Genomic DNA, 27,685 nt, shown 5'->3' on the forward strand with positions numbered 1-27,685 from the left:
GCTTTGAAACTTCTTACTGTAACTTCAGTTATGACTGATGTGACTTGGTTTTTACCAATGAGTTCCTAACTTAAAAGAAATTCACCTAGAATGCAAGTAGGAATTTTTATTTAAAATGGCATGTATTTTTTATTTTATTTATTTTATTTTATTTTATTTTATTTATTTATTTATTTATTGAACATGGCTTAAAATAAATAGCACATTGAATTTTAAGTCAATTTTATAGTAGTTCAAAACTACAAATTACTCTTGTACTCTTTATGGTGCAAAAGTAAAAAACTTTAAAAACTGGAATGGCAACTGGATTTTGCTGCAATTTATATGATAGAATGACTTACTGATCTGAAGCAAACTGGTTTTCATTTTAAAATAATAAAGAGAATTGCTTTTGTTTGCTTTCTCCCACTAAGCCGGTCTCCAAGCAGAGAGAGAAAGAGAACCCGGTGGGAGGAGGACAGAGAAAGGTGGTCTGAGAACCAGAGCTCCAGTAAAGAGAAAAATTATACTGCTGTCAAGACAAAGAATCAGAAGAGAATGCATCTGAAAAAAATGAAGAGGAAGATGAGGAATTGCTTAAGCCAGTCTGGGTTCGCTGTACCCATTCTGAAAGCTATTATTCCAATGACCCTATGGATCAAGTGGTATGTCAGCGAGAACTCTAAAATGACTGCAGACAGTCCTTTACAATATGAACCCCTCAGCAGGATCATAATTTTGTGTCATTTAATTCTTCTCTCTTCCCAATCATCTCAGTCTTTTAACCCTGTTAGGGCTTCATTTGTTGCTGTTCTCTGTTTTTATCAGTTCCCTCTGTCTGTTAGCATTCAGATAAGTGGTACATGGAAGAGGCATACCTTTTTTCTTGTCTTCAGGAGGGAAAGATCTGTTTTTTCCCTGTTATACACTGTTTAACCTGTGAGCAAAAATGCCTCAAGCACCATATATTCCTGCAAACTCGGAGAAGTGCTAGAAGTGCTATACCAGCAAATGAAATAATTTCTTTGCTAGTTCACCTGGTGAAGAAATGTAATAATATGCTAAAGCTTTATTAGGTATTCCCATGTTTCACTGAAAGATCTGTCTTTCCCACCTTTTTGGGTTTTTTCATGAAATGCTGATAGATGTTGACTTCTTGTGCTATTTTAACACTGTCCTTTTTTTTGTTCTGTTGTTGTTCTAATTTCTTTTATTAACAGGGGGACTCTACTGTGGTAGGAACAAGCAAGCTCCGGGATCTGTATGAAAAGTTTGACGAGGAGTTAGGAAAGCGACAGGCAAAGGCCAAAGCAGCCAGGCCACCATGGGAGCCACCAAAAACCAAGCTGGATGAAGATTTAGGTAGGCTGAAATGATGACAAAGCTCTGAAATGGACTAATCTGCAGTCAACCTGTTTTTGCAGTTGCGTGTATTTAATAACATTGATAAGTAATTTTAAATCCCTCCTTTGTATTTCATATCTGTGGGAGTTTTGCTGTAGCTTTTGATTGAAGTAGGGCTAGATTCTTTACCCAGAAAGCCTAGGGGGAAATAGGGAGTATTGAGCACTACCAAATGCTAGTTTCTTCCATGGCATGAAACATCAGCTCACCCATGAGCATGATCAGATAGTCCAGAGAATGGCACATGAGAGGCTTTAAGGAGCTCCTGGTTTTACATTTCTAAAGAGGGGGCAAGAGTACTGGTGATAGACTTTGTGCTGTAAAAGCAAACATCTGAGTTTTTCTTCAGTGTTGTATTTTTGTTGTGCAACTCTGCTTAGTATGGTCAGACATCTGCAGAAGTTTCACAACATACTTTATCTGCATTATCTTGTTCCACCTATATGGATCTTCTGACAGTGAAATACAGTGAAGATGCTGTATGGATCTTCTAACAGTGAAAATCCAGCAGCATCAAGTACTGGGGAAATACTGGTTGAATTAGCAGTGCAGAGGTTTTTATAGCAATTTGTCTCCTCAGAAGTCAGTGAAAGCTATTTTTCTTGGTTTGTTCTGTGAAAATTGTTGTTCTTTTCATACTTCCAGCATTTCAGTGTTTCATAGTGTGTTTTTTAGTCAGTTGCCTTAGTTCAAGAAATTTGTAGGCATAGCATGATAATTCAGATAATCTGTTGGGTTTGTTTTATAAATATTGCTTCATGTTGGCCAGATGAGCTGCTTCAAACTCTCAGGTCTCATCTTAGTAACTCATTAAGAAGTCGCATATCAAAAATTCCAAAGCTGAAATACAGGCATAATTACATGGTTACGTGCTGATGGTATAAAAAGATGCAATGAAGAGGAAAGCAAAAAACTAAATACAGATGAAATGTGAACTTACTTTTGTAAAGGAGTTCTTCACATTTCTTTAAAGAGTGAATTTGCATATATTTAAACTCCTTCAAGAATCTCTAGCAAAGTTAACTGTAGGGTTTTTTAGGAGGTGTTTTTTCATGTGTGAATGAATCAAGGACATGGCTGCTACACTCAACATACCTGTGTAAAGCCCTCATTCCTTAGATCTCTGAGGAGGAAAGCCTGTTGCTCCAGGCTAAAATATGAAAGGGCCAAGGGCAACTTCTGCATTTTTTTTTCCTCTCTTTCTGGAGAACCCTAAGGCTGTATGTCTTCATTGCTCCCCTGGGCTAACTTGGTGTCCGTTCCAGCTTCTCCTACAGCCATGTAGTGTCTAGTAGTTTGTCTTATTTTGTACTTCAGTAAAGGCTGTCTCTGTTCTGGCTTGTGTTAGCAGCAATCATGTGTTGCAGTGGGATAGCAGTGCCCTTCAGGAGCACTTTTAGATCATGAAAGGCAGATGATGGAAGAAATTCTTTACTGTGAGGGCAGTGAGACACTGGGACAGGTTGCCCAGAGAAGTTATGGATCTCCTATCCCTAGCAATGTTCAAAGTCAGGCTGGATGGGGCACCGAGCAACCTGGTCTAGTGGGAGGTATCCCTCTCCATGGCAAAGGGATTGGAATTTAACAGTCTTTAAGGCTCCTCCCAGCCCAAACCATACTATGATTGTATAATTTCAATGCATTACATCAAAAGGTTCTGTGTTAGTCTCTTGAAACTCCAACTTACTCTCACAGTTTCCATGCATTCAGGTTTTGCACCTGAAAATAGACTTTAGTATTAATCAGATGTATATCAGAGAACTTTTAAAACTTAAGTTATTTGTAGGAATACATGTGCATACTTTGTGAGGAAACTATTTCAGCTGGGCATAGATGACTTATGTAAACCATGTGTTCCAAGGATGCATTTTAATAACACCTTATGCCAAGTTATGAACTGTGTAAAAATACATCTTGAAAAAAAAAGAGAAACATTTTCCTAGTGATGTTCTCTCATTTTCTCTCTCTCCTTTTTCTTTCAACTAAGAAGAGTCTTATGTTCAGTAAAAATGTGTACTTTGAAACCATAGTTTCACAGTATTTGAATAGTAATATATTTGCTCTTATGTCAAAACTTAAAAAATGGAAGAAACTTTGCATTTTAGTCCAAGAATAAAATAAGCTTTACTTGCGTACTGGTAAATGTCTTGGCTGTGAAGGCATTTATTTAAATTGGAGCTGAGGATATCTGTGGAAATGAGTGACTAGAATTCATGCACAAGAAAGGGAGTTACTCCACAGTACCACAGGAGATTAGAGATACTGAGATCAAGGTTTTTGTGTGGGTTTTTTGTTTTTTTTTTAATGTTAACTCCAGACTTTAATTCATGATAGAAAGTGCATTGCTATGGAGAAGAGAGCATGTGGACGTGTTTTTCAGCCATCTTTATTTCTTCTGTGTGAATCAGAGAGCTCCAGTGAGTCAGAGTGTGACTCCGAAGATGACAGCAGCTGTTCCAGCAGTTCAGATTCGGATGTTATTGACGTCATTGCAGAAATTAAGCGTAAAAAAGCACACCCTGATCGTCTCCACGAGGAATTGTGGTACAATGATCCCGGACAGGTAGGGTGTGAGGGAAAAGTACTGGGTATCCAAAGGTCACTCTCCCAATACATTGAAAATTTTGTTGTCAAACATGCAGAATGACTTCTATTTCAAAATGCTTTCTTTACCCTTGTTTTCCCTTTTCTCTCTCATCTTCAAAGCACTTCACTTTTGATTTCAAGAGTGTGGTTCCAGCTAATTAATCCTGGGGATTATTCAGTTGGAATTATGTCTGACAGTGTTAATAAAAACTGAATGCTAACAATATGCTAATGCTGTCCTTTTAGCCTTGAGATAAAGGTACACAACTGGAGAAAAGGCAATATGTTTACATCCTTTACAAATTTTTCACCTTAAGCTCTCGGCTCATAATGATAAATAATGTTTTAAATATGCAGTTAATGCTTCTAATTTCTTGTCTAATGGTTCTTTTGTAATTGCATGGAGATTGTAGTTCTCATTAAATATAATTGCTGAGCTCATGAAGTGCTGTTTTGAATGTACACATTGCACAGAAGACTAGTTTTTGTTTGCAAATCCACTATCTTCATCTTTCTTACTTAAGTATTTTACAATCTATTCTCTCATTTCATGTGGCACCTCAGTAAATTTATTTTTCTGTCACTTTGTGTGATGTATGAGTTTAGCATGCAACAAATCATAATGTGAAGAGATACTGGAATGCATATTGCCACTGTGGTAATTCAAAAGTCTGTTGAATATTCTATTACAGATTCATATTTATGCTTCTAGTTAAAAAATGATTGAGCATAGCTAGCTGTTTTTATTTGTATGGAAAACAAAATTAGCAAACTGTTCAGATATTTAACAGAAAAATTTGTGTAGCTCTTGGGCACACTTCAAAGTAATGTTCTATGAAGAATATTAACAGAAAAAAAAGTGAAATGACTGTAGATGGAATAGATCCGGGAATGTTTGGTATATTAATTTCCTGCTGAAAAACGTACTTTACCAAAAACTTTCTTGGGACTGACTCTTGATCTTTCTTGAAAAGGCTAAAATCAATCATGGTGAGCCTGTCAGTGCTTTACTACTTCTGTGTAGATTTTATTTGAAAACTTTTATTTGAAAAAAAAGATTTTATGAAGTTTTTATAGGTATTTATCTGCTTTCTGTCAATAAATAAAGCAGGAATGATTGCCATGCACTCTGACATGTACAGGTACACCATCTGACATGGAACTAGATTTGTGGGATGGATCTTCCCCACCCTTCAATCTGAGAAGCTTGTTTGTTAATTTGGATAATCTCCAGCAGTGCTGACAGTTGCCAGAAAATAAATTGTTAAATTCAATGCCACCACAGTGGCTGTTGCCTTACAAATGTGATCTGCTTGTTTGTGTTGCTCTGTTGGTCAGAGAAGGCATTGCCTATGTAAATTTGTGATCTCTCACCATCATTTTACCATCAATTCCTGATGGCTCTCTGCAATCTCTGCATTATTTTTCTATGAGCAGTGTTGTTAGGGACAAGATAGATATGTATCTGATTGCTTCTCAAGTCTTGAGCTTAACAGCTGCTTCACATCTCTGTCAGTTTTGGCCTGTGTGTTTGAAATAATGGAGGCTGTATTCGTGCGGAACAGTTCTAAGAATTAAGGATGAGAGTTTCAGAAATACGTGATGATTATTTAAATAGCCTCAGTAGATGCTTCTTTTTGGAGCACTGATGAACAATTAGCTGTTGACTGCTTTTTTAATTCTCTTCTGTCTTGTTGCTGTACAAGCCACTGAGAAAGTATGCTTCTGCCTGTGAGCATGACTCTATTTCTTTGAACCAGTTCTTTCCTTAAGGGTCTCAAGAGAATGGGAAAAACTGTGTCAACAACAAGCTGTCACATCACTCCATTGTTAAGGTTGGCTGACTAAGTTTCCAAAGGAGTAGGGAAGTGTCCTGCTTTTTGTGTTACTTTGCACATACACATTGTGCCAGTCTGAAGAAACAGAGGTTAACATCAAAACTTAAAGGTTGCATCCCTATCCCAGCTGCCTAAAGCTAACAATGACAGTGGTTTTGGGATTCTTCCTTCCTGTGGTATCTTCATGTTATATCTAACATGTGATGATGCCATTTAGCTCCACCGTGGATGCTGTTTATGTTTTCAGACTACTTGTAATAGCATGGAAAGTTCTGCTAGTTTTTCTATTGCATTGCAAGTTTATTGTTTGGTTGGTTGTTTTTTTTCTCTAAGGCTAAAAGAAGTTTTGTGACGGTGTTCACAGGGGTTTTCAGATGAGGGAAGAGATCAGAATTTGACTCCATATTTCAGAAGGCTTGATTTATTATTTTATGATATATATTACATTAAAACTATAATAAAAGAATAGTAGAAAAGGTTTCATCTCAGAAGGCTAGCTAAGCTAAGAATAGAAAAGAATGATTAACAAAGGTCTGTGGCTTGGACAGAGAGAGAGCCAGCTCTGCCATGATTGGCCATTAATTCCAAACATCCACGAGACCAATCACGGATCCACCTGTTGCATTCCACAGCAGCAGATAACAATTGTTTACATTTTGTTTCTGAGGCCTCTCAGCCTCTCAGAAGGAAAAAATCCTAAGGAAGGATTTTTAATGAAAAGATGACTGCAACAAAGTTTAACTTCTTGGATTCAGGCTTTGATTAAAAACTGGGGTTGGGAACTTAATTTGTTTTTCTGGTTTATTTCTGGGCTTCTTATGTTGGATTTCTGCAATGAGCATAATGTAAGAGCAGAAAGCTTAAGGCTGGTGCAGTAGTTGATAGTCTGCATTGATCTTTGTCATAAAAGTGAAAAGAAAGACACCAGCTTTATGATGTATTGCATTGGCCCTTTTTGGTATTGGCACTTGACGCACCCATACAGAATACTCAAGTGGTATTTTTTCCTCTTTTATCTTTTTTACTGATCTGTTCACAGGATGGATTTGAAGTGTTCCCATCAGTTCTTTAAAGCACCAAGTAAAATATTTGAATGGCCTGCATTTTAGAGGATAGCCTTGTTCCATGGCAGAGGGCTTAGCTGAGGATGGATTTTTCCATCAGAGAACTCAGTAGAACTATTTGAATATGGAGAATTCAGCATGTAAATATTGACACATGCATGTTTAGGACCTAAATTTTGTTTTAGGCAGTCAGCATGCTGTTTGTGTATATAAGCAAAGGAAAAGAGGTATATTATAGCAGGGTGGTAGAATTCTGCTGAGAATGTTTTTCCATCTTGTGCTTCTGAAATAGTGATGGAGTTCTGATGCTGCTGTGCATTATACTACAGTGTTTTTGGTTTATTGGCTTAAGAACATCCACTTAATCTAAGCATGACAGGCTTTTAGAAGCATCAGCACTCAGGCCATTAAAACCAACATACTTTTCCAAAACCACTTTTCGATAAAACCAGAATCCTATTTTGTTTTTGACAGATGAATGATGGACCTTTGTGCAAATGCAGTGCTAAAGCCCGGCGAACAGGAATCAGACATGGCATTTATCCTGGTGAAGAGGTATTAGTAATTCTAAGGATTGCAATTATGAATACAAACTTGCAGCTGTATACTCCTGCTTGGGTTGATTTGAGGGGGTTTTCCCATGATTTATGGGCTGAGTGAAAAAAACCTCTTGTGCAACCTTAAATCACTTAGTTGCACTACCTCATATTTAAAATGCAATACTGGTAATGAAATCCGCCTGGAAACTATAGAAAACTTTTGCCTGTGTTTGTTTAGCTTTAGGATTGTTTGGTTTTTTTTTTTTAAGTTTCTAAAACATGATTGTGTTAATAGAACTTGTGATCAAAGATCTGCTATCTTCAAGTGGATAATTGTGTTGCGAAGGGCCCACTTTGTGAAGTGATTGCTTTAAAAGAAAATAAATAATAATTCTGCTGCTGAAAGAAGCAGGAGGCTTGTCAGGAGGCATTCTTGCCTTAGCATGTAGGCTTTTCTGCCTATCTTTGTACTTTCTCTTGAAAAATTTTATTTTTCAGTTGGCCTTCTTACGTATATTTACTGAAACAATTTTTTGTCTGCAGTTAAGGAGTTAGGAACATTTCTGTGAATTATTTGAGTTCAGAAAATTCACTTTGGTCTGAAGCTTACTATAAATTTCTCCAGTTCAGGATCTATTCCTCCCCATGTTGCATCTAGGGTTCTTGCTGAAAAGGAACAAAATTTAGGAGGCGAAAACTAGTATATATAAAACTTGCTGCATGAAGGCAGCTGCTCCCTGGAACAATGCCATCTGAGAATCCGAGGTTTCACAAAATCTTCTTGGATATAATGCTTTTCACAGTGTCCAGTAGGTGGAACTGCCTACTTTTGAACTAGCTTGTTTGCAGCTGCCTTGTTGAAGCTTATTTGTGAGAAGCTTATTTTGGGGCTGAAGAACCACCTTCCTTACTGCCAGAGCAGCATAGTGGTGTAGCTGTCTTGCCATCACCACAGGCCAGCTTTTGTCCTGCAGTTCAGAAGAGTACCCTGCTCACTGCAGTGGTTTTATTCTTTTTCCCAGTGTATTCCAAACAGGCTGGTGGCAGCCTCTGAACCGCAAGTTGTATGTAGGGCATATGAAAAAGTGATTTTGTCTGACTGTTGAGGGGTTTAGGTCTTTACACAGGACTGCTTCAGAACAAGCTGGAAGGAAACATGAAATCACAGGTGTCTGGCTGCCTTTGGATCTTAAAGTCAAGCATTACAACCTGGGAGATAAGAGTGGTATTACCAGAGCGACCTCTGTGATGCTAGACTAATCCCTTCTCTTCAGGCCTCAGATTTCCCCCAAGCAAATGAGCTGATACCTGTCTATCTTGATGATGTACTTTGAGATCTTCTCATGTGATGTCCAGGCTCCTCTTTGTGAGCTTTTAAAATATGTTTCCTGAAAAAGATTTATATAGGAGGGGAAATCAGTCTGGAACAGCTAACTGCTCTGTGTAAGAGAGATGGAGAGTTAAATGAAAAAAAAAAAGCCCCTTTTTTGCTTTTGAATAGCTTTAAAAATATTTCTTAATGTGAAAGTGGAGATAAGGCCACACTTTCCTCCTTCCCAGAATGCTTAATTATGACTACCTGCTTTTATTTAATTTTTCCTAATGCATATTTCATGCTTATTAGAAATGCTTTATTCTCTCTTTTAATCGAAATTTGCCTTGACTCTACACATAATTCTACTTATCTCTTTCTTTAAGCCCATTAAACCATGTCGTCCCATGACCAACAATGCTGGAAGACTATACCACTACCGAATTACTGTGTCACCTCCCACAAATTTCTTAGTAAGTACTTTATAAATAATTCAAACTAGGACTTTGATTTTGTTTTCTGTGACAAAAGTCATAGTGCTTCTTGCTTACTCCCTGGTGGTTTTGTTTGCTTTTTTAAGACAGACAGACCTACTGTTATTGAGTATGATGACCATGAATATATCTTTGAAGGGTTCTCCATGTTTGCACATGCCCCGCTGACAAACGTAAGTATGGCCATTGCTACATACTTTAAGTTTCATACAGGGGATTTCTTTAGAAGGTGCTCATTCTGCCCTGAAGCAAAACATCTCTCTAACAACAATACATGTATGCTACAAACATCTTACCAGCACTGGGCATAGGGGAAAGATATTTGTACTAATGAATCTCAGGTTTTGTCTTGACTGATTGTGATCGGCAGTGTCTTTGAACCTGTGACTGAAGCTGTGATGTGCATAGAAGAAATATTTTTATGTGTTTCATGGTTTGGAAGTGAATTAAACCATGGAAGAACTTTCCAAGACTGCTAATTGAATTTAAATTGACTGAGTGGGTTTATTAAGTTGGCAAAGTTTAAAAAATAGCAATAGCAACAAAAAAAGATTTTCCTTTTAACTGACAAAAGAAATTTTCAGAGATCCACTCTAAAGGGTTTTCTCTCTTAAAACTTACTGAGATGTATCCAATACTTTGTAACAGCTGTTCAGCTTCTTCAGGATCTAGCAAGTTACAATTTTTCGTAAAAGTTGTAGATACGTTGTACAGGTTTTTAATTTTGTCTTTTGAAAGCACATGTAACAAGAAAATTGGTACCCATCTGCCTTGCTTTCCAGTAGAATCTGAGTTAGCCAAACATGAATGGAAAATATGCAGATTCTTAATTTCAGTACACTTGAAGATTTTTTTGTTATCTTGGTAATTTCAAGATTTTCTCAAAAAGTTCAGTGTGTGTTAGTTTCTATGGTTTTTATACCTATTACTAGCTACCTCACCAGTGCCACAACTCAGTGAATGGCTATCAACACAGGATGGAGCATACATAATGGATATGATAACCCTTCACTTCTGGTAGTCAGGGGAAGGGAGTCTTGTTCAGAAGTCAGTGAGAGAGTGGAGTTCAGCCTCTGGCATGGCAATGGGAAGCACTGCTACCCAGGATCATTAACTCAGCCTCGGGGTTCAAGGCAAATTTATCTCAAGGCTTTATGTTTTCACTTTGCAAATGAGCGAAAAGGAGAAGTTTTGTTTTACTCACATTAAATAATAAGGAGGTCCCCTTATCTTTAAAATTTTTGTGCCTACTGCATGACAGGAAGGCAGAGAGTTATGGAAATCTTCAATATACAGGCAACAAGGAAAACTTCTTTGATATGAGTAGTTGGTGAAGCTGTTAAGCTTACTGTAAAATGCATGTTTACATGCATTTCCAGATAGGGGAAGTGATCAGCTACAAATGATTCTTTTTGACAGAGTTGAATACAAAGCCACGCTGTGGTGCCAATTCCTGTTAATAACAGATATAAAGCCCTTTGGAAGGAATCCCTTGATGTCATGAGATGATTTTGGCATACAACATAAAACCTGCTCTTTGAGGGACACTTCGGAACATATTTGGTAAAATGGAGCAAAAGGTAGTAAAAATAGAGATCTGAACACCAACATCAATATCTGTAGTATGTAATCTTAAGTTTGCATAATTAGGGTTATTGCTGAATTTGTACTGTTATTATTGAGTAATAATTGAGCAGCTCAAGTATTAGGGAAAAGGGTTAGTACAGTTGTAGAAAAAATTATTTTTATATTTAAATACCAAACCAATTTTACAGTACCAACCATGTGCTCCTTTAATGTGTATTTGCTTGTGTACATGGAACTCCAGTTCAAGGAGATCTTAGTTGTGGTCACTTCTCTAAAGTATTCAGCTTCTAGTTTAAATTATGTGTTAGGAAGTAAGTAAACAATCTATCTCTGTTTTTTTTAAAGCCTCACTGATTTAAATGTGACAGGTTTTCATCTGCTCAGATTCTAAATGGTATATTTAGCTTCCAAGGTTTTGGGAGGGTTTTGTATTCACATTTAATACCGTATCAAATTGTAAGAAATGCAGTTTTGTTTGGTGCAGCTTTGTCAAATTCATCAATCTATCAATAGATTTTTGTAGATATCAACAGATTTTTGTAGACAAAATAGTCTAATGTTTGACATTGAGCTGTAAGAAGATGCAAGCAGAATATTGCACTTAAGCTATGTACATTTATTTCATTGCAACCCCAGCACTGTTCAGATATTTATTTGTGTGCTTATAAATGTAAAATAACCTTGGGTTGCTTCACTTTCACAGATCATGGAATTGTTCTAACATTCTTTCATACCTTTGAGGCCAGTGAGTAGTAAAATTTGGTAAGAGCTGTAGATATGTAAGGGAAAATTAGGCATTTTTGTAGTCTTTTATGAATTTCGCTTTTTTTCTCAGAAAATCCTATTAAAAAAATGAAACACCTTCAGCAAATTATGGACTGTAAGAAGGTGAAAAAAGGAATTAAATGTTTGTCTTGCTAGCTAGTCAGATGAAGTTGAGAATATTTATGGCATGAATTTAGTATAAAACTGCAATTTATTCCTAAGCTATCGCATTTGACTTAAAACTGCATTTTAAGACAGTACAGCTGACACAATTGGCAGTGTGCTAAAAACATCTTGCTTTCAGATCACTCTATCAATCTGACATGATGTGTCACAAACAAATTCACTTGCAAATATCCAGTTGAGGGAAAATAGAGGTTTACAGGCATACTTTTTCTCCCAAAGAAAATTTCATCTCCAGTAGATGGCATTATTTAACTTTCTTTCACCATCCCTCCTGTCAGCACTGTGTTTTATTATTGAGGTGAAGGCTAGAGCTGGTACTCCCTTTACACATGCTTGTGTTCTTGTCTTTGCATGATCCCCCAAAGCAGCTGTTTTAGTAAGGGCCCTTTTCAGCAAACAGTAGTACCTTTGCATACAAAATTGTGTTAACAATACATTTGATGCTGTATAGTTTTTAATGCTGAAAATTTTCTCTTTTCTTCCAGATTCCTCTATGCAAAGTAATCAGGTTTAACATTGACTATACAATTCATTTCATTGAGGAGATGATGCCTGAGGTAAGACGGAAAATTAGTCTAAAAGTCAGAGTAGGTTATGAGTTGTTGATACGTTTCATGGATTAAACTCTTTAGTGTCCCACCTTGTGAGATCTTAAGAGACTGGCTCTGTTCTGAACAAGTGGCTGAAATAGAACTTGAATTTATAGGTACTAGCATAAATCCATCTACCTAGGCTATCATATATTAAAATCAAACAAAAAGAAGTGCTTATATCATAGGTTCCTTTCATTTTAAGTTATATGCAATATCTGTAAATTGAAGTAGGCATTACCCTTGTCTTATATCTGACAAAAACAAGGCATGTGGAGGTACTTGTTTTCCAGGACCGCATAAGACAATGGAGGAGCTGAAACTTAATCAGGAGTTTGAAGCTCTGAAGATTGCTTATCAGTACTTAATATAAGCTGTTGCCAAAACAAATTTCCTGTGGCTACAAACAAAGCACATTGACTTCATAATCTGTTTGTGGTGGGGTTTTTTATTACTAATTAATGCCTGGTCAAGCCAGTTTGCAAAGTAAATTGCTGCAGTGGAACAGTGTGTATAGGGTACAGAAGCACCTCTGCATATTAACTATGAAGATTGTATTTAATTTAGTCATATATATTTACATTTTTATTTCTAGTTTTCTCCTTTTCTATTGCTCAACAGCATCTAAATTTGTGCAACAGCCCTAAGATGCCTCAGAAAGAATAATGTGATCAAAGCAATTAATTTCTTGATAGTGAATGTACTATGTTGTCTGCAGATCTTGAACTGAAACAACAAATGGCCACCAAGCAAAATAGGGAAGTCACCATTTGGGAGGGCTTCTGGGTAAATGGCTCCAGCATTATTTGCAGACTATCTTTACTAATGGTTTTTGAAAGAGGTTGTGGTGTTGAGTTTGGAATTTACGGCCAATATCATACATGCACAATTTATATCAATCTGGCCTGATTCTGTTTGTTCAGGAAAGTTTCTATGTTTGTTTGCTGAAGGAGCCACTTCTTCACTTGATGCAAAGAATCTGGTTTTGGGGTTTTTTTCCCCATTTCATCTTTTTTCTTTTTCTTCTGTTGGCTATTTAGGTCATAATCCTCCATTTGTGTTGTACTCATACTTGCTAGGGAAGTGATCGTGATACCACAGATTGTGATTTATGAACATTTATTATGAGCATGTGGGAAAAAGTGAACTATGAAAAAGAATATTTCTCAGAAATGTGGCATCTTCTTAGCTTGCTCAGGTGGAAGCGGTTTTAGTGCTTGGCAGATTATTGCAGATTCGTAATTTTTGCCTACACTGTTGATTTGGACATTGAGTGAAAAGGATTCAATACCATCTTCTTGACAATGCTTTCTGAGGAGACCACTGTGCTACATTAGAGTAGATGATCACAAATATATCAATACTGTTTACAGAACCCAGCATCTAGTGGTTGGCAGATGTGAAGACACTGGTTTTTTTCATTGTGTTTTATTTAACTATATATGAATGGCATTATTTGTATTGCAGTATTATATATTTATAGTTTTATTCTGTTCTTTTGTTTCTCCAGAATTTTTGTGTGAGAGGCCTTGAACTGTTCTCTTCATATCTATTCAAAGATATTTTGGAATTGTATGACTGGAATCTTAAAGGTAGTGTTCTCTTTGAGGGGGTCCTCAAAATAGCAATGTATCTGCTGTTTTCTATGAGAGGGACAAACTTCAGCTATTCTTCAAGAAGATGAAATTAGGGTTCAATAGTGTGAGCTGTTGCAATGAAAATGCACAAACTTGGTACTGTAGTCTCACAAATAAACTGAATTGATCCAAAACTTTTATATTTAATCAAACAGTGAATATTACTGCATGTTTAATATTGCACAGTATCATGTGCATGGCATTTTGAAAGTCAAGGTGTCAGGTAGAGTATTCTCTTATTTTACAAGGTAACAAGTTGCTCATACAGTATTTTTCTGCTGTCAACTCAGAAAGCAGTGTCATACAGACAACTGTGGAGAGTTAAGGTTATCATTATAGCTGAATGTTTGTGTCTTTTGACAAGATGAAAATGCTTCTTTCTGCGAAGACCGCAACAAAGGAGAATGGTCTAAAAGAGAAATGAGAGCATTAGAGGAATTGCATTTCAGTATCTGTAGGGTGTCTTGACTTTGTCTGTGGAGTTGCACTCTGCACTTTATGTAGTTAAGCAGAGGAGCACACAGGTTTAATAGATTTTGTGCAGCCTTTGGTTTGATACTAAATATATATACTAAATATATTCTAATATCAGTATTGTCTCTCCTGTCACTGCTTTGGATTGTTCTTTTTTTTTTTTAACACCAGGTACTTACAAGTTTAGTTTTTATTTTCTTGCAAAGCTTTATATAATGAAAAGGAAAGTAAAAAAAAAAACCTCATAAAACAGTACTGTGGAAATTTACATGTTCTCTTTGTTATGGTGAACAAAAACCACCCCACTAATTGGGAGGAGATAAACTTGTGCTTGTACCTGTAAGACTTAAGTGTAATAATTAATTTATTGTATAAACCAATCTTTTTCTATTACTGTTTTATTTAAAAGTAATGGGTTTTTTGTTAGGTTCTTATTATTTTTAAATTATTTAGATTTCTTTTAAATTGTGTGAAAGCTTTCACTACAAGTTGTTTCGTTGTTTCTCTGGTTTTTTTTTTTGTTACTTTTTGATTGAAACTTAAGCCCTATCAAATGTAATCACCATTCATTGATTTTTATCTGCAGCAAAGTTGCCTCTGTTCTCCTTTTGCAAATACATTGCTGTTCATAAACTTTCTGTATTTTTTTCGTATTTAAGGTCCTTCACTTGAAAATGATTCTATTTCCTGTCCCAGATACCACTTCATGCCGCGGTTTGTGAGATTTCTCCCAGGTAATGTTTGTATTATATAGCTTTATACAATTAGATCTAAAAATCTTATAAAAAAACCAAAACAGAAATGAACCCTATCCCCCAGAAGAAAAACCTCCACAAAAAAGCCTTTATTGCAAATCAAATAGTTCAGTCAGTGCAGAGATCTGGTGCTTCTGCCTGAAGTCTTTAATGCTTGATGGCAGTGTGGATGGTTTACTCAGAACTGGGATTCAGATGGGCAGGCTAAGTCTTGCTTACAGCTTTTGTGTCTGTAGTCATTTTAGGCAGTGCTGGGTCCTCCTTTGGCATGCTCTGTGATGGAGCTATGACATTTGAGGAGTGCTGTTACCTAATTTTGCACATTTCATGTGGCCCCAGCTCTTCAGGCTACCATGCGGTTAGATCACAGTTCTTGATGTGCAAGGGTCAGCATCAATGGCACCCCCAAGCATGTTTTTCTGATAGTTTCGTTATCCTAATGCAAGCTTAGACCTTGTAGCAAATAGTGAAAGCCAAAAGCTACCATTCCTATGCAGTTCAACCCTGGCCTGCCAGCAGAGGACAACATTCCATGTGGAGCATTGCGCTCATTTTGAGTGGATAGCTTACATAGGCATTTAACGCGTCCTAAGACACCAGGACAGACTTTCAGTTGATGTAAATGTCATGGCTCCATTGAAAATGTCCTGCTGAGATCCTGCCAGTGATGGCTCCAGGAGGGTATTGTTGACAGAAGGATGTGTTTCAGCTGTGGGATTTAGGGTGCAGATGAAATAAGGAACAGCCTTCATCAAGAGGGCTGTGACCTGGAGGTGCTTTCTGGTCTGGGCTTTGAAATTTTATTGGGATATTAATTATAGCTGGTGCAAAATGAATTTTGGCTTGTTACTGTAGAGAGTACTGATGGCTAGATGACTATTTCTAATTGTTGTTCCTTCCTGGATACACAGTACTCAATCAGAAGCAGAGCTCTGAGGCTTGCTAGCAAACATTGATTTGGTTTTGCTGAAGCAATTTACAAAATAAGCTATCAAGCCACATGTGGCTGATTAACTTGACCTCATCACAAAATGAGAACAAGTTTGTCCTGCCTAGTTTGTGTAGCTTGAGGGTGCTTTCCTGTTCAGGGTTTTAATATTCTGATTTATTTTTTTTTAATTTTAGATTAGAAGTTAGCTCTTTCTGTGCTGTTGGGTTGTTTACTGATAGGGAGAGATAAGTGTCTGTAATATGTATTCCTGTGTATGTGTGCTGCTGCTTCTTTAAGGTCCCCAGCCTTCTAACTCTTTTTAAAAAAATGTCTTTTTTCTGATATTCCTGGATATGTAGTTGCCTTTTAGCATCTTTTTGACAGGTTTTTTTTTAATCAAGCTTTCATTTTTTATTGATTATTTTTTGAAGTATCCTTGAAGATTTTTAATTTTCAGAGAGTGGAAATCTATTTCCTTCAGGTGTGTTTGCAGAACACTTCTTAAGTCTAATCAAAGAAGATGTTGGTGCATCAGATCTCCACACATCCATCAGCTCTCTCTTTAAAGATAGGAATGAATTGCTGATTTCCCATCCCTTCTACTTTTTCTTTCTTACTTTCCTAACATTGTCTAAATATAATGAGGTTTGGGATGTCAGGTTTTCTGTGTGGATTTTCTTAGACACAGGCCTTGGAGTAGCTCTGACCTAGTCATACCCGGTTTACTGAGATGCACAGCATGCAGAACAGTATTCATTTTCATAGGATTTTATGATGATAAATATATTCAGAGAAAAAAAGCCTAGGAAAAACACATTTGAGGTCCCAAGTACTGCATATTCTGATTTAGAAAGAGTCTCTGACTTTGGCACAGCCATCTGTAGCAACCTGTACATAATCTTCCATGGGTGAGGATACACTTACATTTTAGTGGTTGGTGGGTGGGAACTACTCTTGCATAAGAGTATAATCCAGTTGTTGACAGAGAGCAGTCTTGTAAGTGGAGTCCCCCTTTAATTTGAAGGAAAACTTTGCACATTCAAAAATCTGTCCCTGTAGCTATTTAGAAGTATTTTCTATTTTCAGTGAAGTTTGGGGTGTATTTTCCCCACTTAAGATTCCATCTTGGAGTTTGGCTGAGTTAGCTGTTCTGAGAGGCCAAGTTACACCATTGCTTGTCATCATTTCTGTGCAGTAGTGCTGTACTCCCAGCAGAAGTAAGAGAAGGGCTTGGTTCCTCACATACCTTGTAGAGGACATCATCTTACACAGTGCTGCTGTTGTGCAGCAGCTCTGCAAGGCTTTTCCATCATGCCTGGGATCACACTCCTTGGTGCTGTGGTGTCATCCCCCATATTGCTCTAAGGTTTTACTCCTGGTTTGTCACCGTTTCTCTTTTGTGGGTGTAGTGATAGAGAGAATATACTCAGTGGCTGGACTCGATTGTGTCTGCTCCTTGAGGGAGGGAAATCAACATTTGTGTTCTGTGGGGCTGAAATGCAAAGATTCTTTATAGCTGCAAATTAGCCCTGTTATTAAAGGAGAGAATTAGAGAGATGTATGTCAAAATTAAAGCATTGTGAGAACATGCAGTGACTTTTTACTGACATGAACAGACCTAGTGAATTTGAATAGTCAGTGGTCTGAGTGATCACTGAGTGGTGATTTGTCAGAACCATCACTCACCTTCCCTGTTTGCATATTCACATCTATACCTGGCTACCTGAAGCCAGGCAGATTATGGTGTCTTCTTTTATTACAAGCAGCCTGTGCTGTGCATTTTTCCTGGGGACTCAGAGGTATTAAGTAATTTTCACATGCCCTTGATTCATTTAGTGACAGAAGACAGCATGAGGCTCTTTAGTCTTCATTACTGCAGTTATGGCATGTAAGCACTACAGATGAGTTTAAAGTGCAGGGATAGCTTACTACATTCATCCAGAAGTATCCTGTAAAATTTTGAGTGTACTTAAAAAAAGCTGCCTAACACCTAAAGGCTTTTTAACTGCTGTTGTGAAAAGAATGATAAAATTGTGAAAAGGAAGGTATAACTGGACAGCATATCTGATTGTTCTGCTTTCTCATTTTAAAGTTTATTCAGGCAAGTTAGGAACTTCAAGTTTACAGTACGATGGAACTGTTACTCTTGCCACCATTACTGTAACTGCTTTAGTTTAGCAATTATGTTTGTGTGTGAGCAGTATTCATCAATAAAACATTTGCCTTCATATTTGTCAAATCATATAAGCATTTTGCATTTTATTTTGTTCATACAAATACTTTGTGTTCTGCATATTTTCTCTTATGCTCATGCTTTAGGAACGAATCTCTAAAATGTGGTTTTTTATTTATGGTTTTCAGATGGAGGAAAAGAAGTACTCTCAATGCATCAGATTCTTCTCTACTTGTTACGATGCAGTAAAGCTCTGGTGCCTGAAGAGGAGATTGCTAACATGCTTCAGTGGGAAGAACTGGAATGGCAGAAATATGCAGAAGAATGCAAAGGGATGATCGTTACCAGCCCTGGCATGGTAGAACAAATAAATAATTATTTGGTTTTTTGAACAATCCAGTGACATGTACATGTCTTCTTTCAGAGAGTTTGTTACAGGCTAAAATAGAACAGGAAAAGGTGACTAGTGGCAGTTGCAGATTGCAATAGGAACAGTTTATTGACTGGTTCTAACCCTGAATTGTCCCCTCTGCTGCTGTACTAAAGGGTGTATGTTCAGATGGGCACTGTTTCAATGTGCACATTTAAAGGAAGAGCTATATTTTATGTGTGTAAAACTTTCCTGTTTTCTCAGACATTCTTTATGTGCATGATCTCATTCTCTTTTCTCAGACACAGCACCAGAGAAATAGTAACTATTTGCTATTTACTTTCCTCTTCCTCTTTTGACCCCCTATTGACAGCTCTGTTTAATGTGTGCTGTCCAAACACTGGCTTGAATATGGAAAAGGTGTTTTCTGCCCATGTAGTTTTTTGCACGTTGTTTCTGTGCTGCTCTCACTCAAACTGAGGAATTTTGTGTACGTTAATTAATGCATGCAATAATTTTTAGTACCTAGTTTGAAACCCCTGTGGCCTTATTATTTTTGGAACAATTGGTATTTTAAAGCACTTGTTTTCTGCACATAGCTCCTTTGAACTCCGGTGTGTATGTGAATTCAGCCCATTATTCTTTTAAGAAATGTGGGTCACAAGAATAGATGAATGTCCACTAAAAACTGCAGGATTGTATTTGTATAGTTTGCAAAAGAGTATCTTAGAGGCATATTTTGGACCTAATATTTGAGACCGACATGCAGCTTTGTCAGTAGTAATACCTTTCTTTTTCTGACTTCATTTTCCTCCTTTGCTCATAGCACAAATTCTTAGTTTCTGAAGAAGAAGTGTAACTTGGTACCATGCCCAAGAAGGAATCTAATTTTTTTTTACTGAAAAACCCGTCCCCAAACTGCAGTCAGGGTGACATGCTAAATAAATTTTTCCAGTTCACATTTTTAAGTATGGCAGCATAACATTAGTAAACTACTTAATAAGCTAATAATAACTTGGGTCAGATAATTTTCTCCTTGATTTCATTCTGAGTGAAGTAAAACTTTTGCAACAACAAGAAAATTAGGCTGTTTCTGGAAACATGAAATACAAAAATACATGTGAACCCTTGCTATGGAAAATTCTGCCTCAGCTGCTTAAAATGGTTGCTAAACCAGAATCCCATAAAAGAAGTTGTTAGAAAACCTCAACAGCCTTAACTTGCCTATGGTTTCTGTGCTACAAGGTACAAGCCTGTCCACAATTGTCAGTGTCTGAATGCTATGCACTGACATAACTTCAGTTATTTTGCTGAAGATATGCTGATTTCAGCTAGCTGAAAACTCCCTTTTTTGTTTAGCATGGAGGAAGGCATATGCGTTACTTGCTTGTGTCACGGAACTCTAAGTGTCTGTGTGTACGAAGCAGTGTGATTTGTGAGCTGTGGCGTTAATTCTGAGATTCTGTGTGATTTTCTACTGGCAAATCTTGCATTCTACAAGGCAGCATCTTTAGAGACGTGTGGACATCAAAATGTGTAAGCATAAAAGAAATCTGTAGTGCTTTGAAATGTCATGTTATAATGGCATCATTAGAACGTGTCTTTTCTCTCAAGATTGTCTTCTTAGTTTGTGGATTTTTCCTGTACATTGCAGCATACTGGACTGATTATGAATATAAGTGAAAAACAGAGTATGAATCTATTACCTATGCATTTTACAGCATTAGAAGATAAAACACTTCTGTTGGAGAGACAATATGAAACTGTTTCAGAAAATGACAGCTCTTCAATTCAATTACATCCACTTGAAACAACAACGTAAAAACACTGAATTTTGTTTTGTTGCACAGAATTTCTTCAGAAATGATAATTCCTCTTGTGATCAAATCTAGGTTTTATGTGTGTGTTTTATTTTCTTTTCAGTGTGAGGTGTATATATGTGCAATGTGGAGAAGGGAAAAAACTTATAATAGGATATGAATCCCACTTAAACAACTAACAGTATTTCAGCATTATTTAAAATTATTTTGCTTACTTATGGTGTTTCATTAGTTCAATGAAACTTGGTGTTGGAATAGACTTAGAAGTTCACAAATTTTAGTCATCTTTCATACTTCACTCTTCCTAAAATATTGCTGGTTTTCTCACTACTATGTAGATATATGTATATATTAATATACTTCTGTACTGCATCTGCATGCTATTTCATGTTTTGTTCTAATGTCAGCAGAGCCTTGATTGATGAGATTTGGAGTAGGAAACAAAAATAACAGGCCTCTATTCTGTTAGAATTTCTTTGGTTTTGATGTGACTTTAAAGGCAAGGTTGTGATTATTGGATAGTCTATCAAAGCACTTGTAAAAGAGCACAGGGATAAAGCTCTGGAAGAATAACATCTAATTTGCTTGCATCCTGTCTGCTGGTGTGCAATTTATACTCGATGTTTCTGTACGTTGCTGTTTGTTCATTTAACCTTCAGAAAGGGCACAGGAGAGAAGGCTGGTGTTCATGATGAAATAAAAAAGCATAACCCAGCTACACCCCTCTCATAGCTGTCAGTGAGGGAGCAGGTGTGATTAGGTCTTGGAGAAGTTCTTTTGTCCTCGTTGCTGTCAGCTCTCTGTGAACAGCTGTGTAACTGATTGACAACTGCATGGAACTGTCATGGAAATGAAGAGGAATCTGGTTTTGAGTAGTTCTGAGGTCACACATTTAACACAGACCCTGCTACATGCATAGTGAAAGATGTCCTTTTTGCACTTATGAGTATTTCATTGCCTCTGTTGAAGTATCTAAATTGTATCTGTATTTTTTTAATTACATTGAGTATAATTGGTATGTTGAGTACAATTATTGTTTAATATTCTGTTAATTATATTTTGCTGACCTGGTTCTCAAAGGAGTGGTGTATCAAGGCTGCTTTTTTAAGGGGTACAGAGATGGGAGAATTTCCTCAATTAATATTAAGAGTAGGGAGAACCAACAAACAACTTATGAGGAGACAAAAACTTCTCAAGCTGGTTTTGTGCAATCTCCAAAAAAATGAAAAACAACCCTCTAAAAATAAACTTAAACTAATCCTTAAAAATCAGGACTTATAAGCTCTTGTCTAGGGGACAACATTCTGTCTGGTACAAATCTTGCCCATTATTTTCTTTGGGCTTTTTTTGTTCTAATCCTTTTTTATAAGAAGTGCTGTGGGGAAGACCTTTATTCTCTTCTCCTCTTCTCTTCTCTTTTCTTTTTTTTTTTTTTTTTTGTGAAACCATCAGCTTTAACTAACTAATTCAAGTAAATTAACTATTAACTAATATAAATATTTTTTTTCCCTCTGTTTTTTTTTTTTGGCTGGGGAGATGTAACTTTATGTTCAGTCATCTTGTCTAAAGGGAAGCTGATAAGCATTTTCCCTTGAAAATATTTCTTCATCTTAAAGCCAAGCATTTAAGTAAGTTTGGTTTTTTTTTAGAATAGGTTGAACTGTTGCCATATATAGAATTGACTTTGCTTTTCCGTGCGGAAAATGATTCCTGTGAACAGTTTTACCAAGGTGGTTTGGAGGGTAAAAGCTTTGTTCTTGACACAGTTCTTATTGTTTTGTGAAGAGAATGGTGAGAGCTGTTTCTGTAACACTGAAACTCATCTTTGAGCGCATCTTTACAGTGCTAAATGAGACGTTCTGAGATGCAGGTAACTAGAAGTAAGGTGCTTTTTTCTGAAACCTAAGACAAGCAAAATATATTGGCCTCATCCAGCTGATTGCAAAGCGGGGAGAAAGCAGGCACATTACAAAGCAGCTTGACAGGTAATGGAGAAGTTGTTTACTTGGAGACAAACTGTGCACCTTCAGCTGAGTTTTTAAATATGCTGGGTAAGTGATCAAAAGCTCTGTGAGCAGCATGTCTGCCACAGTGACGAGCAATTACTTACTCTCTGCATTCAGAGAGCTGAAGCAGAAGTTGCCTTCTTTTGCACCGTCCTTTTTAACAATGAAAAGAACTTCTGTTTTGAACTGTTAAAAGGGCAAAAGTCTCCTCATTATACAAGACTATATTCCTCCTTGTACACATCAGCCTAGGAGCCTTTTCTGAGAGTAGTATGACAGATTTTTGTTGATACTGTTTAAATCAGTGTGATTGAATGGATCTGATAATGCCTTTATTTGCTTTGGGAAATCATGAACTAAAATTAGAGAGGTAAACTGATCTTAGCAAACTGCTCAGGCATGTGGGTTTTTGGATGCCAGAATGCTAATCCTAATTTTTATTTCTGGTGTGATGCTTGACCAGAGAAAGTTGTTTTAAGTTCTTGGAAATAGTAAATTTCGGATGTTTAAAGTTAAAAGGCCTTCTTTGGTTCTTTTTCTTTGAGTGTTAGGTCAATTAACTTTGTTTCAGTTATTGTTGTTGACAAATGTTTATAATAGTATTAATGATTAGTTTAATGTGCATTTTACCAAGTTTGGAATGTTGTTGCTTCATGTTTTCTGGATAGTGTGGGCTTGAGGCAGTAAATTTTCCATGGAGCTGCTGTCAATTTAGTTGTATTTTGTTTTTTTTTTCTCCTAGAAGCCCAGCTCAGTTCGTATTGATCAACTAGACCGTGAACAATTCAATCCTGATGTAATTACTTTCCCTATTATTGTACACTTTGGGATACGACCTGCTCAACTCAGTTATGCTGGAGATCCTCAGTAAGATGCTTTTCTTTCTTTCTTTCTTTTGTTCAGGAACTCATTACTGTTGTCATTTGTGCCTTAAATAGGGCTTGGTTATGTGCTTAGTTGAGTCCAGTATAAAGCTTGGCACTTATGATATCAGACACAAGCTCCTGCAAGTTAGAAAATACGAGGAGTAACTTTCTCTCTGGAATACTTCAGGATCTGCTGAATAATCATGCATGCATGTGTGGTATGAAACTTTTTAACCTGACAACAGCTCTTCTGGGTCAGCAAAAGGTGGTTCCTCAAGCTCGATGTTATTTCTCTGAGAGGCCAGTGGTGGGTTTTCAGAGACAGGATAGTGTAACAGGAAGGCAGAGAAGCAAAAGTAGTTACCCAAGCTTCCTAATGTCTGTAGCATATAGATTTATGAGCTAGAGGATGTATTTCGGTAATTTTGTTAAACAGCCCTGAATGGATGTTTTAAAATTTCTCAAATCACTGTTTGAGTCTTATGCTACTGACAGGGACAAGATTTCAGGTAATGACTTCACCAGTACTGCTGTGTATCATATGCAAAAGTAATGATTTTTATTTCAGAGCTGCTGCTTGATTATTTAATTAGATGTTCTTCAGGTCTCACATCTAATAAGGAATAATATAACCATTTCTGTTTGATTACTTCATGATGTTTGTTTCTTGCATACTGCTATATCCTACTTAATCATCTCTTTCTGTGCTTTGAAGGATCATGTCTACATAGTGTTTCCTAGCTTGGAAGCTCTTGGAAGCTCTTTTCTGTGCTTTTTATATCCTGTTAGAGTTTGGGAGGAATGTAGAGAAGGAGTGGAGAGGGAATCAGGACTTCAGGCAGACCAAGAAATATTGTTTCACTGTGGATTGATGAAGGGACGCAAAAGTGATGATTGGATTTTGTTCCTAGTTCTTTTCTTAACCTCTGACTATTTCAGGGAATTCTTCCAGTGATTGGGACATCTGCTTTCTGCATTATGACAGTATAAAGCCTGTCTCTGGTGTATGTGTAGTTAAGGTTGTCTTTTTCCTCAATGCAGTAGTTTAAAAATGGTATTTCCCAATTAAGTACTCCCACTAATGAGTGAACCACAACCCACTCCCTTCCCCTTCCACTGAGAGACACAAAAAAACAGAGATCACAGGTTGAGAGAAGAATGATTTACTGGAAACAGCAATGAGGCAAGGAAATAAACAGTTAACAGCAACAATACTAAAAACAAAAATGTAAGAAAGAGAGGATGATTTATGTGCAAAATGCTCAACAGATCTGCAGTTTTGAGGCCCAAACACTCATGTGCATGTATGACAGTTATATTGTTTTGCAACTGCTTGCTGAGGATTTTAAATCCAACATGGCAGGAAGTAGGAATATTGAGTGCTAATCAAGATAATAAAATGGGGTTTTTTTGGCTTTGATCATTACTTTTATTTTTAAAATATATCTCTTTATCTTTTTGTTTTCTTGTCCATAAAAAGGAAATAATTAGACCCAAAAATACAAAAATTATCTCTACTTTGATGCTGAGTTTATTACTAACTGTAAAGTTCTAGTATTTTCATTGAAAATAGTATAAGAGACAAAAATTATTCTTTCCACACATATTTTTTTTCTTTAAAATTTGTCATGGGTTTGGTTTTTGTTTTGGGTTTTAACCTTGGAGCTGCTTACAGAACATAGGTATGTTTTATTTTATCAAAGCAACAAAGCATTTTTTGTGAAAGACCTCTGTGGTGCTGTCATAAATGTCAGGCTTAACTTTGGTGTATGTGCACCCAGAAGAGATTTTCCTCTAATGTGTCTTTTCTTTGTGGTGTTCTAATACAGAATTTTTTTGTAATGGTAGTATGTTTTTTAATTCTCAAACTTAATTGCAATAACAAAGCTTGTTTCACCCTTGTCAATACTTGCAGAAAAATGTGAATTGTAGATCACAGTTTCGGGCTCTTGGTTTTGGGTTGAAACTTCCTCAAGGCATTTGTTGTTTTTGTTTTGGTTGATTTGTTCATTAACTAATTTTTCTTTTTTTGGATGGTGATTTGTCAAAAATAGATGTGCTATTCTGCAGATTGCAAAAGTGTGGTGAATGGAGCATGAGAAAAATCTATGTATTGACCATTTCAGATGTATTTGTAGACTGAAAAAATATCAGTATCTCCAGAGGTAGAGAGTATACATTCAAGAATGCTGCAGAGAAATAGCTAGGGAAAAAATGCCAATAAGAAAAGATTTGTTTATGTGTCTGTGAATGTAGGATGCTGGGAAGATTATGAAATAGTAAAAGAGCTGCTGCTTCATTGACTGCTAAGCCACTAACATGAAAACTTCCTAATAAAACAACTGCTCTAAGTTGTTGCTGGGGAAGATTGTCTTTTATAATGTAAATACGTGTAAAAATTAACTTGGGTAAACTTCTTTCCTCTGGCCTCTAATTCCCTGCTTCCTATTCAAAGTCTGATTTATGGTTGTCCTGAATACAAGGACAACCTAAGGACACAGGGTCCTAAGGACAGGGTCCACATTTCCTAAGTGTAGGGGAATAGAATATAAGAAAATAAAGATAGTGTAGGAAGTAATCTTACCCCTAAGGAGTTGCAGCTGGGCTGATTATCAAAGATTAGGAAGAGGCCTGACTTTAACAGGCCACAGGCTGTAACCAGTGAGAAGAAGAGTGCTATAAAAGAGTGGGGTGGCTGGTTGAGAGAGGAACTGGAGTCAGCTGGCTCCTTTGTGAAAAAGAAAGAGTCAGTGCTCTGAGGAGCTGCCCACAAGAAACACCAAGCAGGTATGAAACTTTTGTGGTAGGAGATAACAGTATAGAACCCCTGCAATAAGATGGCAACACTAAGGACACAGAGTCCGTGTCAAGGTTCTCTTTGTTGCTCCTCCCATTGTAACTTCTGGACCTGTTGGTCAATTGCAGCTGAATATATGAATGTTGGGATGTGGTCTCCAAATGGAGTAAGTTCTTACAAATTTGGCTAAAGTTTGTGCTAGATCACTGTGAGACTCCCACCAAGGAAAACTTTGGGGTTCACATGTAATTAGACACTGCCAAAATAAGAAAAGGCTAGATGATTGAAGAAAACCAGAAAACTTAAGTCTGTGCCAATCACAGAAGTAACTTGAATTGCTCCTTCCATTCAGTGGAAATCCATAGGGAACAAAACTTTCATTTCACTTTTCACAGAGGAACTTCATGCTGCATGTGACTTGTAGAGCTCTTCCTTATGTGCTTCACTAAAATGTTTGAGCTGGTTTAAGGACAGACACTTCCTGGGGAATGGTACTACACCTTTGCAGTGAGTGATGGGTAAACCATGTGGAGAAGGAGTTTTCACCTGCCTGAATTGAGTTAAGGGGCAGGCACGTCTTTCAGCATACAGAGGTGGCCCTTTGGTGGGTATCTGGGAGACCTGGGGTCTGCCTGGATCTTTGCTGTTCTTTACCTCACTCTGAGCACTAATGCCTCCTCTCTGCTTCCTGGCCCACCCTGCTGGAACAGCTACCCAGGCACTGTCACCTGTCAGAAATTACATTGAGATTATTTTGTTTCTGTAGCAAAGAGGTGCTTGTAGACATTGTTTGTGTACGTTGTGTACATTATTAGCAGTTGGTGTGTTCCTAATGACAAACAGGGAGAGAGAGACTTTGGTTCACTGACCAAAATACTTGTTTTCTGGTTTTGTCCTTCAGATACCAAAAGCTGTGGAAGAGTTACGTGAAGCTGCGTCACCTGCTGGCTAATAGTCCCAAAGTCAAACAGGCTGATAAACAGAAATTATCACAAAGAGAGGTATTCTGGACCTTCCTATGACTGATAATTGAGCATTGTAATTTGGGATGGCATAAAGCCATATAACTGCCCTGTTTATGGAAAGAGTAGAAATTGTTTACAAAACATTTCCTGTCCAGACTCTTAAAACAGATTTTATTTTTATCTATGCTTGTTATTGAATGAAGGTTTTTTCCTTTTTTCTTGCTGTCAAACTGCTGAGAGTTTTTTACCCAATTATAGAAATTATTGTTATGGAACCATAACTTCTTTATAGCTGTTGCCATTAATGGTTTCAAGAATTAGCATAGAGAAGGACTTTTTATTTCATAATGTACTTTTAACTGGCTCATAATTTTAAACATTTCTCTTCTGAAATAAAAACTGCCACACGTGTGTGCATAAACCATAATTTATTAGGTGGTATAGTGACATTGCTTAAGATCTTTGACTTGAAATCATCTGGTTGTTGTGTGATAGACAAGATATTTTTCTCGTTTTGTTTTTTTTCCTGCAAAGTGATGAGCAATAA

The 27,685-nt window shown here is 36.9% G+C and overlaps 1 protein-coding gene across 1 annotated transcript in view; it reads left to right on the top strand.

The window, feature by feature from the left end:
• DROSHA (drosha ribonuclease III) overlaps positions 1–27,685 on the top strand; it is a 74,455-nt gene that overhangs the window by 6,811 nt on the left and 39,959 nt on the right. The window contains 13 exon segments of the mRNA XM_036397984.2: positions 414–517; positions 520–644; positions 1,200–1,341; positions 3,792–3,946; positions 7,346–7,426; positions 9,109–9,195; positions 9,303–9,389; positions 12,240–12,311; positions 13,855–13,936; positions 15,115–15,189; positions 18,503–18,672; positions 23,253–23,377; positions 27,075–27,174. Coding sequence (XP_036253877.1) covers positions 414–517; positions 520–644; positions 1,200–1,341; positions 3,792–3,946; positions 7,346–7,426; positions 9,109–9,195; positions 9,303–9,389; positions 12,240–12,311; positions 13,855–13,936; positions 15,115–15,189; positions 18,503–18,672; positions 23,253–23,377; positions 27,075–27,174 — 1,405 coding nt within the window.

The sequence above is a fragment of the Molothrus ater genome, chromosome 1, assembly GCF_012460135.2.
Source record: "Molothrus ater isolate BHLD 08-10-18 breed brown headed cowbird chromosome 1, BPBGC_Mater_1.1, whole genome shotgun sequence".
Taxonomy (NCBI): domain Eukaryota; kingdom Metazoa; phylum Chordata; class Aves; order Passeriformes; family Icteridae; genus Molothrus; species Molothrus ater.